Source organism: Euleptes europaea, chromosome 1, assembly GCF_029931775.1.
Source record: "Euleptes europaea isolate rEulEur1 chromosome 1, rEulEur1.hap1, whole genome shotgun sequence".
NCBI classification, from domain to species: Eukaryota; Metazoa; Chordata; class Lepidosauria; order Squamata; family Sphaerodactylidae; genus Euleptes; species Euleptes europaea.
This window is the reverse complement of record NC_079312.1, coordinates 88,155,116-88,171,935: the sequence shown is the minus strand read 5'-3', so window position 1 is coordinate 88,171,935 and position 16,820 is coordinate 88,155,116. Positions and strand designations below refer to the sequence as shown.

At 44.1% G+C, this 16,820-nt stretch overlaps 1 protein-coding gene across 2 annotated transcripts in view; it reads right to left on the bottom strand.

Annotated features, from left to right (window-relative positions):
- Positions 1–16,820, bottom strand: part of MGAT4B (alpha-1,3-mannosyl-glycoprotein 4-beta-N-acetylglucosaminyltransferase B) — a 116,795-nt gene that overhangs the window by 48,824 nt on the left and 51,151 nt on the right. For both annotated transcript variants that reach the window (XM_056865402.1, XM_056865410.1), the window contains exons 2-3: positions 2,007–2,186; positions 698–838 (exon numbers count right to left, since the gene is read on the bottom strand). In XM_056865402.1, coding sequence (XP_056721380.1) covers positions 698–838; positions 2,007–2,186 — 321 coding nt within the window. The remainder of the gene's footprint in view (positions 1–697; positions 839–2,006; positions 2,187–16,820) is intronic.

Here is a 16,820-nt window from a genome sequence, read left to right as displayed (position 1 = left end):
TCAAAAGAGTGTAGTCGTGCACTCTCTCCTTTTCAGTCAGGTAGCTTTGGCAGTGCCTCCCTGAGAAAGGGTCTCTCTGGGGACATTTTTAGTGCCTGTAACCACCATAGATACACATCACACATGCTCAACCTGTGCAGATCCTCTGCAGCACATAGCACCTGTGAGCTGAGCCCCGACAACAAAACACACACAAGCAAAAAGAGCAAAGCTTGTCCTTCAGGTGAAACAGCAAGTCGTTTTCTAGGGCCAGTCAAAGTATAAGAGCCTGGATGTCATGGAAAACCTTCAGAGCCAATGTACACATTATGGCTATCAGATGGAGGGTCACTTTTAAGTTGCTCCTGATGGGTGACTGCCATCAAGAATCTCTCCCCTGCAGTAAGACTGATTTTCGCCATACCAGTGCAAAACATTTGTACTGATATGGCCCCCAGCCACATGAGTAGCTGCTCCCACAATTGGTTAACTCCATGATAAGGGCTCTCCAAGGGGCAACTGAAAGTGACCTCCACCTGGCAGAAGTTACATGTAAACCCAACTCAATTCACTGATCCTAAGATCACAATGCAGCAAACAACCTGAATGAAATTAACACCCTTGCCTGCCTTCATAACCCAGTCAGGACTATGAGAGAGTAAACATGGATCAGCCAGGAGGAGAAATGACCTCAAGAGGGGCAAGCCATGCCACTTACCTCCAGTGCGCCCCTGTCCCACATGCACAGCAGGCTGCAGGCTGTTCTCCTTTGACAGCAAATGTGGCAAATGATGAAAGATGGTAGGGAGATGCAGCACATTCTTATTAGTGATATTCCAGAGTTTTAATTTTGTTTCATCTGAAAAAAAGGAGCGTGAAACCTTTTTTACAAGAACATAATGGAGAGAGACTGTAAAGTTATAAAGATGTACTCATTTCACAGAACCATCTGGCCAGTCCAGATTATCACTTAACTTAGGTTAATCAGTCCAGTCTTCTTCACTTGCACCCACTAATCCCATTAAGTCTAGCAGGAATTACTTAAAGCTCAAGATGGATGAGCGGGCCCTCCCTCAAAGAGGAAATCAAACCCTGGGCTAAGTGATCTGAATTTGCACCCAGCATTTCTGCACTTGGCCCTAACCTGGCACTTGGTTCTCATGGCCCTAGGTTCTCATGGCCCTAATTTTGTAAAGTTACTAAATCTGTGCCATTCTGGGAGACTGCTTTGCAAACTTCCATTGAGTGCATTTAAACACAGAGAGCATGCAAAATCTAGCAGTCTGATGTGGCAAATTGTTATAATTCATTTAAAAACATGAAATATTCATCTCTCATTTCAAAATGGGATTCTTCATGCCTAAATCGGGGATCTTTATAAGTTAAAAATGTACAGGGAAAACCCTAAGCATGTTCCAGATGCCACCTCTCTGAGGTGGTATGCTGCCACCATCATAGGGGGCACTGAGGCAGCAATGGCAACACATTGCTTTCAGCTTCCAACCCAGCCTAGCCTGTGTGGGGGAAGGGCTTTTAGTGCAGGAGGGAGCACCATTACCCACACATGTTTTGCTGTGAAGATTTGGGGATGATTGCATTAAAGCCTGAATGGTCATTGTGTGGGTAGGAAATCCAGATTTTCCCACCCATATGACAGCCATTTCTCCCTGATACTGCCCCTGGGGCAGCCATTTCTCCCCATGCCCCTGGTATTTTTTCTGAAGTGTCACATACTTCTGACAGCAGCTGGGAAGTTCAGATTACTCTATGTTTCAGTGGATTACAAACATTTTTCACCCTACTCACATAAAATACAAAGCTAGTGTACCTTGAGGAAAAGGTTTATTTCCCACACACTACAAATAAAAATTCCCAGAGACTTTTACATGCTCAGCACCACATCCCTACAGTAAATCTCCCCTAGGACGCACAGAATGCTTGTCCTGTCTGAGGTACAACAATGGATGTGCTCACTTCTCCACCGCTTCCACGTATCATGAGCTCATCCTTGTTACAGCCTGATTTACCAGATAAGCTGCTCCACGTCCGGTTTATGTCCCGCAGGGCCTGCTTCTCGGAGATGGCTCGCTTTATTTCATCTAGGACTAGGTTCAGCTCCTTGGACCGCTTAAGGCTCTCCTGTTCTGCAGCATGCAAGCGGTCTCTTAGTGCTAGGAACTCTCGCTGATAGATATCCACAACATCACCTGCAGAGAAGAGAATATGCTGTACCCTTTTTCTGCTTAAGAGGAAGAGGATTTTATACTAAATTCCAGCATTCTCTCAAGGGGGATGGAGAAAGGAAGGGGTAAGATGAGAACAGCCTGCTATAGTAGCTAATTTGGAAGAGGAAAAAGCCCTTGGATTTAACTAGATGGATATTACTCAAAGCAATATGTTTTTTTCAGCAAGCAGATCTTGCACCTCTTTTAAATAATTAAATGTTCACACCTGTATCATGATTTATGCCTTTGGGCAGGAGTTCTGAAAACACAGATAATTTTAGAAGTAGCCAGAAGCAAAGTCACAGTTAAATGGTTTACATATAAATTGGGTTCCTTTGAAAGTCACCTTGAGATGGAAGCTTGCTAGATAATACATGGAATTGCTCATTTTGTCAAAACAATTCCTGTTAAGAAAAGCAGAGGAAAGCAGTGGTTGAGCGTATCTTGCTTCATGGCAACTATACAGTCAGCATGATATTAGTGTAGAACTAAGGTGAGACCCAGGTTCAAATCACCATTCTTCCACAAAGCTCACTGGGGTGTCCTTGGACCAGTCATTGATTTCAACTGTACTGACAGACGTATTGAGACCAGTGTTAATGAATTTGCACCCAGCCCAGAAAAGTCTCAGGATTTTCATAAAAATGTTTAGAAACACACAGTAACCAACGTGACATTTCCAGTTCTCAACGAAATAGGAAGGTACACAGGAGAAAAGGGGACACCCACTTTACCTATCATAAAGAAATGCATCCCATGATAAACAATCCTGCATCAGGGAACTTCTCATAAGCTACTGTTTGCCCTAATTCATTCTGCCTTGCCCCTACAGATTTGGCAATTGGAAGAAACTGCAAAACTGAAGACTTGGGAGGGGAAATAGAGCAGAGGTATATTTGAAGTAAGGACTGACCCCCACCCTCCCTGCCACTACTAGAAAGTTTCACTAAATCCCAAACATTCAAATGAAGATTTTGCTATGTAAAGCAATGTTATTGTTATATTACTATGGCAACTGGGACTCCTTACACCAGCCATCAGAAAAGACACAAAAACAGCCTGCCTGAACCACCAAAGGAGCCCCCTCCAAATATCCCTCTTATTTTCCACAGTCCTGATACACTGTGTACAAAATAGAGTCCAAAATTCCAGTGAGCAATCTAGCCAGAAGAAAGAATAATCAAATTAAAACGCCCGCCCTAAGGCTCTGTAATAGAACACTCTGTCTGAAGACTAAAGAACCAGGACTCCTACCACCATTGCCATCCACTACCACCCATGGCAGGCTAGAGGAATCATGAAAGTCAGATCAGCAAGACACCTCCCAGCTGTGTCCAAAGTACCAGCTGCTTCAAAAACAGACCTGCATGAATAATTAAGGAAAGAATACAAGACCTCAGATTGTCCCCTTAGACAGATGGCACAAGGCAGCACTTGGGAAAACAAAATCAATGGATGGAGCAAGTATTTAATTAGCAGGCTGTTAGGCATTTCCCTGAGTGTCCTATCTGTAAGCCTCGCCTCTGATTAGCTCGAAATACACTGCAGGCAAAGTCAACCTCATATTATTTTCAGCAGGACGTACCCAGAAGGCAGTGACGGACAAGCAGCTGCTCCCACAGCCCTGACTTTTTAGCTCCCTCAGGCCTTGGTTCTAGCTTAGTTCCTCCCTTTCTGTCTTAACTCCGCCATGAGTGAAGGCAACCAGTGACCTTGCTTATACACTGCTGGCACAGAAATCAGAGAAGAAGCCCCTTCGTGGTAGTATTTACAAGCCTTGGTCAATCAAGTGATGGAGCTCAACAAGGCACTTGGCAGAAACAAAACTGCAGCAGAAACCAATAGGTGAGGATGATGGGAAAAGAGGAAATATTTTCAGTAATTGACCAATTTCCATCAAGAGCACCTACCCAGACTGTCAAAAAAGGTGTCATTTCACAGTATCTACCGAGAAACAAAATATCCCTTACATTTCCTCTCCCACTAAAAAGTCACAGTTTTCATGGCAGATATATGCCTGACCTACATGCTCACCCCCCATCATCACATTTTCAAGGCATTGTCTGCAGTGAATGTTAAAGAGCAGATACAGAATGGTCACACAGCACTCTAGATCCCATCACAAAAAAACTTGCTCTCTCTCAAAGGGAAGATTTCCTATGAATCCACACTGTGCAAATCTATCAGTAAAGCCCAGCCGTTTCCTTTTTTGAGTCCTACTAGCTGCAGCAGCCAAGAATGATTCAGAAGTGCAAAAAAAACAAGGCTCAGATTGCCATAAGAACAGGCCTGTGCAGGCGCACAATATTTAGACATGAAACTCCCACTACCACCCTTGCCTCACTATGTGTCAAAGTGAACATATATTTACTCTGTCCAGAATCACAAGATTATTCTGGCATAAATTTCTAACAACTGCCAAACAAATGTAGGTGGGGAAACAGGAACCAAAACATTATATTCCCTAACAGAGTTTTCAACAAGGAACGACCCTGCAATGCTTCAGACCCTAATCTTCAGGCCTCTTTCCTGCATCCTGCATGGAATGCTAGATAGATTTGAACAGATAAAAAATGCTGTGTAGATCAGGTGTCAAATTGCACCTTTGGCCTTCTGGGAAAAAGGGAAACTCATCACACAAGGATGTTTTCAGCACAGAAAGGCTTTTTCTCCCCTTTTTAGAAGAAACAGAGTACACTCACAGTCCCACCACGGCTTTCAGAGTTAGCATCTGTAGGCTACACTGTTGTTTTAGAAGTAATTTGACATTTCTTATTCACATTAATAAATGGGAACATTTCATAATTAGGTATGGTATGTACACAAATATTTAGAAGTCTAATTAATCTAATCCAGAAAACAGCGAACAAGCATCTCTGACAGCAAAGCTTTTCTGTAATATGACTCACTTTCAGACAGGCTCTTTGAACTGTTTTGGCTTCCGATGCTGAATCCCCCCCCCCCCCGTTTCAGACACTTTAAAGGGCAAGCAAAGTTGTCCCGTTTTTTATGTAGGGGTGATCCCTTGTTTAAAGAAAAAACCCAGAAAAATATGACATCATCTGAAATATATAAACCAACCCACAAGCACTTTCCGTACAACTTAATTTGCTGTCTAAAAACAACAACCCCAACTCACAAAACTATCAGGGCAGAACCAGATTTAAACTGAGATAACATCACAGTATGAAACTGATCTAGGACAGTCTCTCCATTTTAAATCAACTTCAAGTGCTCTGAAGCCATCACACTTCCTTCTAGAACGTACCTACTCTTCCTTTACCCTACACACCATTTAATTTGTCAATGCTAAGGACCATTTTTCATATCACTGCAGTACTGCTACAAGCAATCCCTTGTCTAAAAACGTAACACGGGACAAACCACCCACATCAGCTATGCTTAGCCATTCTCTACACATATGTATCTTTCTTGCGAACAAAGGATATGCCTGCAGGAGATGATTTATGCACGATTTGTTCCCTGAGTACCCCAGGCGCCTTGAAAATTCTACACCTAATCTAGGTTAGCATTCCACATTCCAGGTATATTGTTATAAGGACAGTTCCTTATAAACAGGTGCTAACCTTGCTACCATTACTTTAAATATTATAAATCATCATTTGGACAAACACTTCAGAGAGCTCTTTAAAGCAACCATAGCCTTCTTTCTCCATATTTATTGGGCCTTCCCCCCTTTTGAATGTGCCTTTCCATATTCAGGTGTAACTTTACTCAGCCCCAACAGGACAATAGTCTCATTTCCCTCTCTTCCCTCCTTTTAAAGTTTTTCTCAGTTCATCAGTATTACTGCTGCACAGTCCACAATTGCCTATGCACACATTTAACATTATTCAGCAAACACACATGAAGAAACCAAAGTTCACAGTCAATGTTCAAGCAAAGTTCACTCATCCCAAGAGAAGAAATTGTGAACTGTTAACATACAAAGAGAGGATGAAAAGGGAGAATGGAAAAACAAATAAACACACCTGGTGTTCCTATAGTTTTTCTATACTGCACTTACTTATGAGGGAACTAATATAAAATGCATACATATGTGCATTATTTGCAGAGTAAGCAAGGTGTTCAAGCGGAATTTTATTCACAAGCACTGTCTTCACTCCTAAAATGAGTTCAGGGGATATTTGTTCTATGTGGCTGTAGCAAAAATTGACATGCAGTGCTGGTTGGCTGGTGTCCGTATGATGTCATTACCTCTCCTTTCTTTCCTCCCTGGAACAGTTTTCCAACTTTTTCAAAATATTTTGCTTTGTTTTTTTCTTCTTTAAAACAAAAAAAAAGGGGACAAGTTGTTATACTGAATGAAAAGCAGACAGTCTACTTGAAGCATGTGGTGAAGTGTATTGAGTCATAGAATGGTGACACGCATGCTTGTACCTTTTACAGTGGACTCAGGTGGAAAGATGGACTCAATGAGAAAGGCAGTCATGGTGAGTTCTGTTTTCGGAGTACATGTATACACACTCCTGTAGAATACACACCCCTTGGGAAGGGGCCATAGCTGAACTGTAAAGCATATATTATGCTTGCAGTGTGTCTCAGGCTTAATCCCCAGCAGCTACAATTAAATTATCATGGGTAGCAGGTTTACCTACCCAAGAGCTTGAAGAACCAATGGTAGTCAAAGGCAGGCAATACTGATCAGACCAGTGGTCTGACTTGGTATGAGGTAGCTTCATATGTACTTCTGCAGCAGCCCGGTCTAAACAGTCAAGCAAGATGAATCTTAACTTTTGTTTCCAAATATGTTACGCACACCCCAAGAGAGAGTAAAAGCCAAGCCATAACTCAGTGGTTTAAAAATAAAAGCCCCTATCCCCTTTTCCACCCTCTCACTGTAGAGTCAAAAGGGAAACGTCACTGATTATCAGTCATGAATGATCTGGCTGGTTCAGCACAGAACTGCAGTTTTTCATTAAACCGAAAGCTGGGGCACCATCGGAGGGCTTTCCTTTCATTAGCTGGAAATGCAGAAAATGTGAAATTATTAATGTTCCTCCCTCCAATTTTCACTCCACCTTCATCTAAATCTAATCCAGCTTTCCTAATTATATGTTCTGCATATAGATTGAAGAGATAGGGAGATAAAATACATCCTTGTCTGACACCTTTGCCAATTGGAAACCATTCCTTTTCTCCATATTCTGTTCTAACTGTGGCCTCTTGTCCAGAGTACAGGTTGCGCATCAAAACGATCAGATGTAGAGGCCCACCCATTTCCTTTAAAACCAGCCATAGCTTGTCATGATCCACACAGTCAAACAAGGTGCTGTACAGAAACTGAATTAAAAATCACAAACCCTCACCTCAGGCCTACAATCGTTTTAAAATCTTCAAATGGAGGGTGGGGGGAGTATCCGTGCATTTTCCTGGGACTCAAGCTCATCTGCTTTTATTGTCCCCTTCTAAATATAGTGCAAGTTTTTTACAACTGCATAAACCCACATGGACGAGTACGACTGCTCTGTAATTTACACTACTACAAACTGCTTGTGCAGAACAGAGCTACATTCAGAACACTCCATAAGGAAGTGCCATCACACCTCCTTTACAGATGAAGAAGCAGACAGACAACAGACACTTTAAGAAGCAAACCCAACTCCCATATGGGAAGAGGTGTGTGTGTGTGTGTGTGTGTTTGTATGTGTCAATGTTTTTACTATACCATTTTGTAATGGTGAATGCCAGTGATAGGCACATGAGAGACATTTCCTTGTGTCTAACCAGGCACTTCACATGCTGATACGTGCCTAGGATGCTTAAAGTCTAGCAAACTCATCTCATTAATTGTATTTTTATTAACACCTTTTTCTTTAAGAGAACTAGAGACAATTATTGACAACTACCAAATATAAAGGAAAACACACCATGCGAAATAAAAGGAATGCTATTAATATCACAGATATGTGAACAAGCAAAACCATCACCAGCATTTATCCACCCTACCCTTTCTAACTTTCATTCACTATTGTCTAATACAGTGGTACTCATTTCACTGCCCACAGACAGCCCCCATTTGCAGTTACCATCAACCAAAAGAGCCACACTTACTTCCATCCCTGGCATGATGTTTGCACCTCTGGCGGCAGCCATTTTATGGCAGGAACCAACTGCCAACCACAATCTCCACTGGCCAAGAGCCTTGCCCACTTTCCTGAAACATGGAGCAGGTGTCATATTAGGGAACAATTTTCAGAACAGCCACATATGTACGTAAGTGCTGTCAGCCAACTTTTGGTGACCCCAGCGAGGGGTTTTCATGGCAAGTGAGAAGCAGAGGTGGTTTGCCATTGCCTTCCTCTGCAGCGTCTTCCATGGTGGTCTCCCATCCAAGTACTGACCTTCTTAACTACCAAGATCTGACAACACTGGGCTACACCAAGCGGGTCTAATATGTCCACAGGTTTTTGTGCAATATTGGATGCCACAACAAACAGCAACAAAATGGGAATAAAGAAGGAAGCAGGGAGGGGGAGATAAGTTTGATTCCTAATATGTATGTGGATAACAGAAAATCAGCCACAGATTGATTCAGAATAAATTTGTTCTGGAGCCAAACCTGGCAATATGAAAAACTGAGAACATCTGTTGCTGAATAGAATATCAGGAGTGGGCTCAAATTTATTATTAAAATCATGTAAGATATTACTACAAGAAAGAGGTCCTACTGAGGAGGGCCTATAACAGTGCTGGAATACATCAGACAAAATTTTTTGCCAGTTAGTAAACAAACCACTCTGAGCCTAAAATCTACTCTTCTGGGTGAGCATGCCAAGTTTCACAACCTAGCACATTTTGTATTCAGCTTTTAGTGCCTTGAATTTTAAAGCAAAAACTACCCAAAATATCTACAACCCTGGCAATGCTTGGCTAATGTACTACAGCTCTGAACTGTTTACAAGGTACTTGGCATCGTCTAAGCAGCCAGTGTTTCAATGGTAGGGCCATGGTAAACCTACTCAAGATGACAAGAGAAATGCCCTTGAAGCAAGTGCTATATGGATTGGAATGAGATAGAATCCTCTTCTGTGCACTGGAACATCTGAAGAGATTCAAGGACCATTCTTCAGGCAAGGGCACATTATTGGCTGCTTCTGAGTCCTATTGGACTCCTGAGAATATCAGCACTCATTCAGTTTTACTCCCCATGTCTGTTTAAAAAACTTGAAGTAAAACTGGAATAGGTTGGAAAAATAATCAGGCAAAAACAGTAACTTACAGGATATAAGTATATACCTACATGATTTTTAATGCATTTGAGAGCTGGTGCATAAGTAATGTGGCATGTTTGTTAAGCATGGTTGGTAGACTGGGAGCTTGCCATGAGTGCAGGAAGCATAATATAGCCAATCTGGGGCTGCATTTTCATGATATCCAGAATCTAAGCAGCACTTTACACATAGCAGGATTGCTGCTCAAATCTATACCAGAAGCTCCCAGTTAGAGTTTAGCACCTAAAGAGAAGCTTTCAAGAGCAGAGAACCTAAAATCCATCCCATTGGTTATATAATGAAAAATAATCATGAGTAAGATGTATTCTTTTGTGTCCCAAAACTAACCTTCTTCTATGACAGGTGTAGTAGTAACCACAGGATAATTACACATTCATATTAAAATGAACAGAATCCCTGGCAAACAGTTCTGAAGAATGATCTACTTGAAGTTACTAACAAGAGCCTTATTTTAGAACCATTTTGCTTCAGGTTGTATAGTCTGCCATTCCTACTGAAGAAGTACTTGCATTCTGAGATTGGCTTAAGTTGAAATTCTGTTCTCCTGAAAGCTGACGGGTCTTGACGTTACTGAAAGCTAAGGAGAATAAGATGTACACACATAGCTAGCACTCCTGAATTCCCTTTCCTGAACTGACACAAAAGGATATAAAGGTTTTGCTGTTTCATAGCTATTAGCAAGTCTATCAAGCTGCTCTCAGAAATTAACAAGTCAGGTGGCATTTTGTCAATGCTACCTTTTTAACTCCTCTATGGAACACATAGAGAAGACAAGAGTCACTGGAAAAGACAGTCATGCTAGGAAAAGTTGAGGGCAGCAGGAAAAGAGGAAGACCCAACAAGAGATGGACGGACTCAATAAAGGAAGCCACAGCCCTCAATTTGCAAGATCTGAGCAAGGGCTATCAAAGATAGGACATTTTGGAGGACTTTCATTCATGGGGTCGCCATGCGTCGGAAGCGACTTGATGGCACTTCACACACACACACATGGAACACATGCAGGTTTTTCTTCTTCATCTGCTCAAGGTGCCCGTGTAGCATGCTATTGATACTGTTAGTGCAGCGGTGTCCCATCCACTTTGTTCTTCCTACCTCAGTGTTGACACCAGCTGCCAGAAGTTGACAACATTCAGTATGATACTTACATGCTGTCTGATGAGCCAGCCTTCACAGTCAGCCTAACAGAGAAAGTCAGAGAAGTACAGCAAAGTACAGTAGAGACTCTTGCAGCAAAACAATAATTCATATGGGGGCAGATTAATCAATGGAGAGTAATTCTGGACAAATTTCAAGTAGCACGTTCAAAATCCTCCTTGCTTTCAAGAGGTTGTCAGAAAAAAAGCAGGGATGTACGCAATCAACAACAGTTCAACGTGTGGATACAACTGGCTGTGGAAAGTGAACTTCGTGGTATTATAACTGCTCTGAAAGTTTGCAAAAATTTAGTGGTGCACATGGCTCATTACAAATCAGGCCTGTCTACAGATCAGAGTCCCACCTGTAGCTCTCCCTCCACTCTTTCTGGCATATTCACAATGTATCAGTAGAAAATGCAAAGCCAGGTAAAACGTAAAATGTAAGCATTGCCCCAAGGGAACAGCAGCATTGTACACCCTGGTCGTTTCTGCATGGAGCTTTTGCTCCAGCTTGGCTTCTTAATCACACTGGGTTTCCCCTAACCTTACATGCATTATTGTTTAACAATTGTTGCTCTGCTGATTTCCTCCCAACTTTCCCCCATGCTTTTTCAGAATACTGATGTTTTTGGAAGAAACATACCTGAAACATTTTTTGTGGAGTTTGTACAGTTTAGTGCTCTTTTAAAAATCCTGCTCACATTCAACTGCTTCCACACCCCACTTCCCAGACACCTTTTTAAAAAATTGAGTTGCTGCCATTTTCTTTGGCAGCCGCCGCCATTAAAAAACAAACAAACCTTGCAACATATAGATATACTACTGTAGCAGAAGACCATAAAATGAGTTTTTTGGGGAACCAGCCAGGAAGCAACTTTTGGGAGCGCTTCAGCTGGAAGCGGGTTGGCAGCAGAGAAAATACAGAATGAGCATTTAGTGTGGAAGTAGTCATTGTAGTTTATCAACAAATTCCAAAAGGTGCAAGACGAGGGGCTAAACTAGGTGATCCTGTATCCCCGAGTCCGCCACTGGGATGCAGCATCATTTTAGAGCCTATTTTTTTTACTTTTAAAATGGTCACAGGGGCCTGATCCAGCTGGGGACTATGGCACAGGGGGGTGAGGGTCTCCTGTCTCCCCTGCACTCCATTTTCAAGAGCTGAAACAACAGCGCTGTGACACAGGAGTCAGGGACACAGTATTGTGGTTTGACCATAACAGAGTAATTCTAAACAAGTCTATTCAAAATCTGGCTTGAACTGTCCTTAGTTATTGCTTAGAACAGCCTCTCTTCTGTATCCTGAGACAATTTGTGATTGAGCCTGCACTTTCTATATTTATTCATGCTATGTACAAGGCATTCTCAATTATATAAATGGCTGCAACTTTCATCCTCGCACACACCATCAAAACACCACTGAAATGATACATCTCTCTTGCCCCATGCTCCATTCAGACACGGGGCTGGATCCAGCCAGCTTTTTCAATCAATTGCAATTAATTCTCATCCTTTTTACAGCCCCCACATCACATGGCTTTTGCCTATGCATGTCCCATAAGCCCTATCATAGCCTTTTTGATGGTCAGAGGGCATCACCTCCTCACTTTTGCAGCAGTGGAAAAGCTGGTTAGATCCAACTCACTATGTTTTCCCAAAGCTCATAATTAAAAGGAACTGCTAGTATTAAAAGATCATGGGATTTTAGAACATAATTCTTTAGAGAATAGGTGATTCCCATAATGCAATCAGCTGATATAAACATGAGACAAACACTCAAACTCCATAACATATGGAAAGGGAGGAACAAGAGTCTTCATGCAGTCAGATACTCTGCATCCAGAACCCAAGGCAATTGCTGGGAGGAAAAGGCTTTTTGGAGTACACAGCTGACAGATGCAACATTGTGATGGATAATAATCTATGCAGTCTTTGACATGCTGTTTAAAAAGATGAGAGGGCCCTCTTATCATAAGTGCCTAATGGTTTCAGAAAAGAAAAAAAACAGTGTAAGATGAATGTGTAAGATGAAAGTGTAAGATGAACGCAATTCCTCTGAGAATATGCAAAGCTTTGCTTCAGCAAATAGCTCTGCAGCAGATAGTCCCCTTGCCCCTATAAAAGCAAAATGACTTTTGTGCAATTTTGGATGGTGTTTTGCATTCATGTTAGGGTGATTTAAAAGCCAGAGGTTCTGTTTTACTTTAATCAAATAGGGACACATATCAGTCCATGAGAAAAGACTATCATATTTTGTCATCAGTATTTAAGCCCAGGAATACTCACCTTCAAAATGGCATGGTATAGACCTAACTAAAGCTTCTTCATTGCCTAACAATCATTATGGGGAGATGAGCACAGTGTAATTTTGCACATTCACCCTCCCTAATTTTCAGATTTGGAGTCAATTATGGTTAGCATTACCTGCACTGGTGTTTCTATTAATCACAGCTGGCACCAAACTAGTTTTGCAAATCTTCTTCTCGCTCTAGGTAAGAAGGGCGTCTTCTGGGTTATTTTCCTTTATTTGCTAGGGAAGGCAGGAATCAACAAAATTTGTAGGCCTTCCAGTTCTCTAAGGGAAATGACCCCCTCCCTTCGGAACGCCTCAGTTTTATTTCTTGCCTTTGTCAGGGAAGCAGGTTGCAGGCGGTTCTCCGCCGTTTTTTCTAAATTTGGGGTGAAAATTTATTTTCCCTAGCTCTACCTTTCCCACTCCTTTTCCTTCCCCCTTACCTCTGTGTCTTTTTCCCCCGTTGTTTTTTGTCTGCGGGCCCCGGGGAGGGGGAATTCTAATTAATTTTTTCCTGCCCAAAAAAAAAAAAATGGGGGATACCCACCAGGACGAATTCATTTCGTCTGTGGATTTGGACCCGGGCCTCCTGGTCGTGGCAGATCAGAACCGCGGGGACTCATCTAAGTCCCATACAGGCCCCGATCAGAAAAGGAAAAGGAAACTGAACTCTAAGGAGAAAGGGGACAAGAAGTTTCCCTCCTTAGGAAAACGTAAGAAAACCGGCGAGGCTGCTAGCCAACCGCCGCACATGCCCACCGCCACATTGGTGGTGGAGAGGGTTAAATTAGGCGTGGCTGCTAGCCGGACGCCTGCCGAGGCTGATAGCCTGGAGCCAAGGACCCCGCGGGCGGCCGAGTGCTGTGCGGACCCATCAGACAAGGAGAGACCCCTGCCTGCCGCCGCGGCTGCTAGCCATGTTTCCCCAAGCGGCGATGGAGCTCCAGGCCCCTCATCGGCTGCACAACCAACTTCTACCGGTAACGTACAGACGCTCGTGGGGGTTTTGGAGTTGGGGGGATGGCTGCCTTAAGAGCAGAGCTCACGGAGCTCCTAAGAAGCGTTTTTGTAGACGGCCTACAAGCGGCTCAGCGGACCCCCACTCCCTCAATCAGAGACCCAGAGGACTATCAGGATCCTCTAGAGGGATCTAGCACACAGCACATGCAGGCTGTGCCTAGGGATGAGAAGGCTACCTCCAGCAAATCCTCTCACCATCCCAGGGGGTCGGTAGTAATGCAGGTCCAATCCTCTCCAGACTCTTCTGATGATGAGAACGGAGAAGAGGAAGATTCCTCCACTGAGGAGGACCTACCTAAGCCAGAGGAGAAACAGCTTAGGCTTTTCCCTCAGGAGGATTTCCCCTCACTCTTGATTAAGACCTTAGAGGCCTTGGATTTATCAGAACCGCAGGACCCACAAGCTCCAGACAAGCTTAAGGGTTCCAAGGAATTTTTTCACAGGCATGCCAACCCCGCTCGGGTCATACCAGTCCCAGACTATTTTACCTCTCTCATTACTGCTGAATGGGAAAAACCTTTAGCAGGCAGGCAGACCCCTGCCATTGCAAAGAAATTTTATGACTTAGCCCCTGCCATGGCCCAATTACTTCAACCCCTGATAGTGGAAGCACCTGTGTGTGCGTTACACTCCAATGATGTTGTGGCCAGAGACGGTAAGGGGTCTATTAGAGATCCTCTAGACAGGAAAGCTGAGATCTCTCTCTAGAGAACACACGAAGCCTCTGCTCTAGCTGTCAGCACCTCGGTCACTTCAGCGTTAGTGTCCAGAGCAGCCATTGTATGGACACGCAACTTCAACAGATCATTCCTAAAGGAAATAAGAAAGCCCAGGAGGGAGTGTCCAGAATCCTAAAAGCGGTCACCTTCTTGGCCGATTCTTCGTTAGACACCCTCTCCTTTTCTGCCAGAGCCATTGCCACCCAGTTAGCAACTAGGAGAGCCCTTTGGCTTCGACCTTGGCAGGTGGACCACCATTCCAAGGCTGACCTGATGGGATTCCCGTATCAGGGAAACAGACTCTTTGGCGATCAACTAGACCCTATCTTAGTTGAAACAAGGTACAAGAAAAAGGCTCTCCCCAAGAGCTACAAGCGGGATCAAAGACCCTACTCGCGTTCCTTTCGTTCCTCCCACACACTCCAGAGATTTAGGGGCGATCAACGAAAGGGTTCCTGGAACTCCTTCAGGGGTTCTTTTCGGAGGGGAGGTCGTTTTTCCAGATCCCCACATTCTACCCAGCCCCCCGACAGGTCTGGGTACGGACCTCAACAACCCAAACAATGACTCCATGATCGACCCAGTGGGGGGCCGCCTCTCCCACTTTGCGGAGACTTGGCAGGCATCTCATGTGGATCACTGGGTATCCTCCATCATCGCTCAAGGCTACCTACTCGAGTTTCGCAGAACCCCACCTGCAAGATTCATCTCCAAAATACATCTAGGCAAAGAAAAATTGCTCCGCATAAGGGAAGCTATCCAACATCTGTTAGACATCCGGGCCATAGAACCCGTAGAGTTCTCCGAGCGCTCCTTGGGGGTTTATTCCGTGTTTTTCACGGTTCCAAAGAAAAATGGGGACTGGAGAGCCATCCTGAATCTCAAGTGGGTGAACAAATTTGTCATCTACAGGAACAGACAACATAGCCGCAAAGGCTTATATAAACAAGCAGGGGGGATCCAGGTCGTCGTCACTCCACAAGCAAGCCTCCAAGATACTGGAGTGGGCCGAGATCCATCTAGCCTCAATATCAGCGGAGCACATCAGAGGGGTGCAGAACATCCAAGCCGATTGGCTCAGCAGGCAACGCCTCGATGAAGCCGAGTGGGCCTTACACCCAGAGGAATTCAATCAGATGGTCAACAGGTTTGGCGTCCCACAAGTAGACCTTTTCGCGACTCCAGCCAACTCCCAGCTCAAAAGGTTCTATTCCAGATACCACCAGGCTGGAGCAGAAGGGACGGATGCTCTCCTATCCCCGTGGCCGAGCGGACTGCTCTACGCATTCCCACCTCTTCCTCTCATTCCCAGGGTGCTCCGGCGCATTCGGAGCCTTCGGACCACAGTACTGTTGATAGCTCCGGACTGGCCAAGGAGACCTTGGTATCCGGTATTACAACAGCTATCCATTCAGCCTCCCTGGCGACTTCCAGTCAGACAGGACCTTCTGCTCCAAGGGCCAATTTGTCACCCGGATCCCGGGTGGTATCGACTAACCGTTTGGCACTTGAGAGGCGAGGCCTCATAGATCAGGGGTACAGTGCCAACATCGTAGATACCATCTTAGCCAGCAGAAGACCGGCCACACAAAGGATATACGGAGCTACCTGGAAGGTGTTCGCCACTTGGTGTCACCGCAACTCCAAGAATCCACTAAAACCGAGAGTGCCTGACGTCTTATCCTTCCTCAAAGACGGACAAAAACTCGGTCTTAAAGTCTCCACACTACGACGACAATTGGCCACGATAGCCACGCTGGTACCTCGTATAGGTTGGTACTCCCTAACAAAGCATCCTCACATCTGTGCCTTCCTTAGAGGGGTTAAATTGACATCCCCTGCGGTGGTTCATAGATTCCCTTCTTGGAATCTGCGTTCGGTTCTGCTAGCCTTGACCAAACCACCGTTTGAACCTCTTAGAAAAGTTGACCTTAAGTGGCTCCGCATGAAAACTTTGTTTCTTACCGCAGTCACTTCAGCCAGAAGGGTTTCGGAACTTGGAGCACTCTCCGTCAGACCAGATCTTTGCATATTTCGCAAGAATAGAGTGATTCTCCGTACTGATCCTTCTTTCATTCCAAAGATTCAGACTCGCTTTCACCTTGAACAGGAGGTGGTCCTTCCTACCTTCTTCCCGAATCCTTCTAATCAGAAGGAGAGAGAATGGCACTCTCTAGATGTAAAAAGGGCCT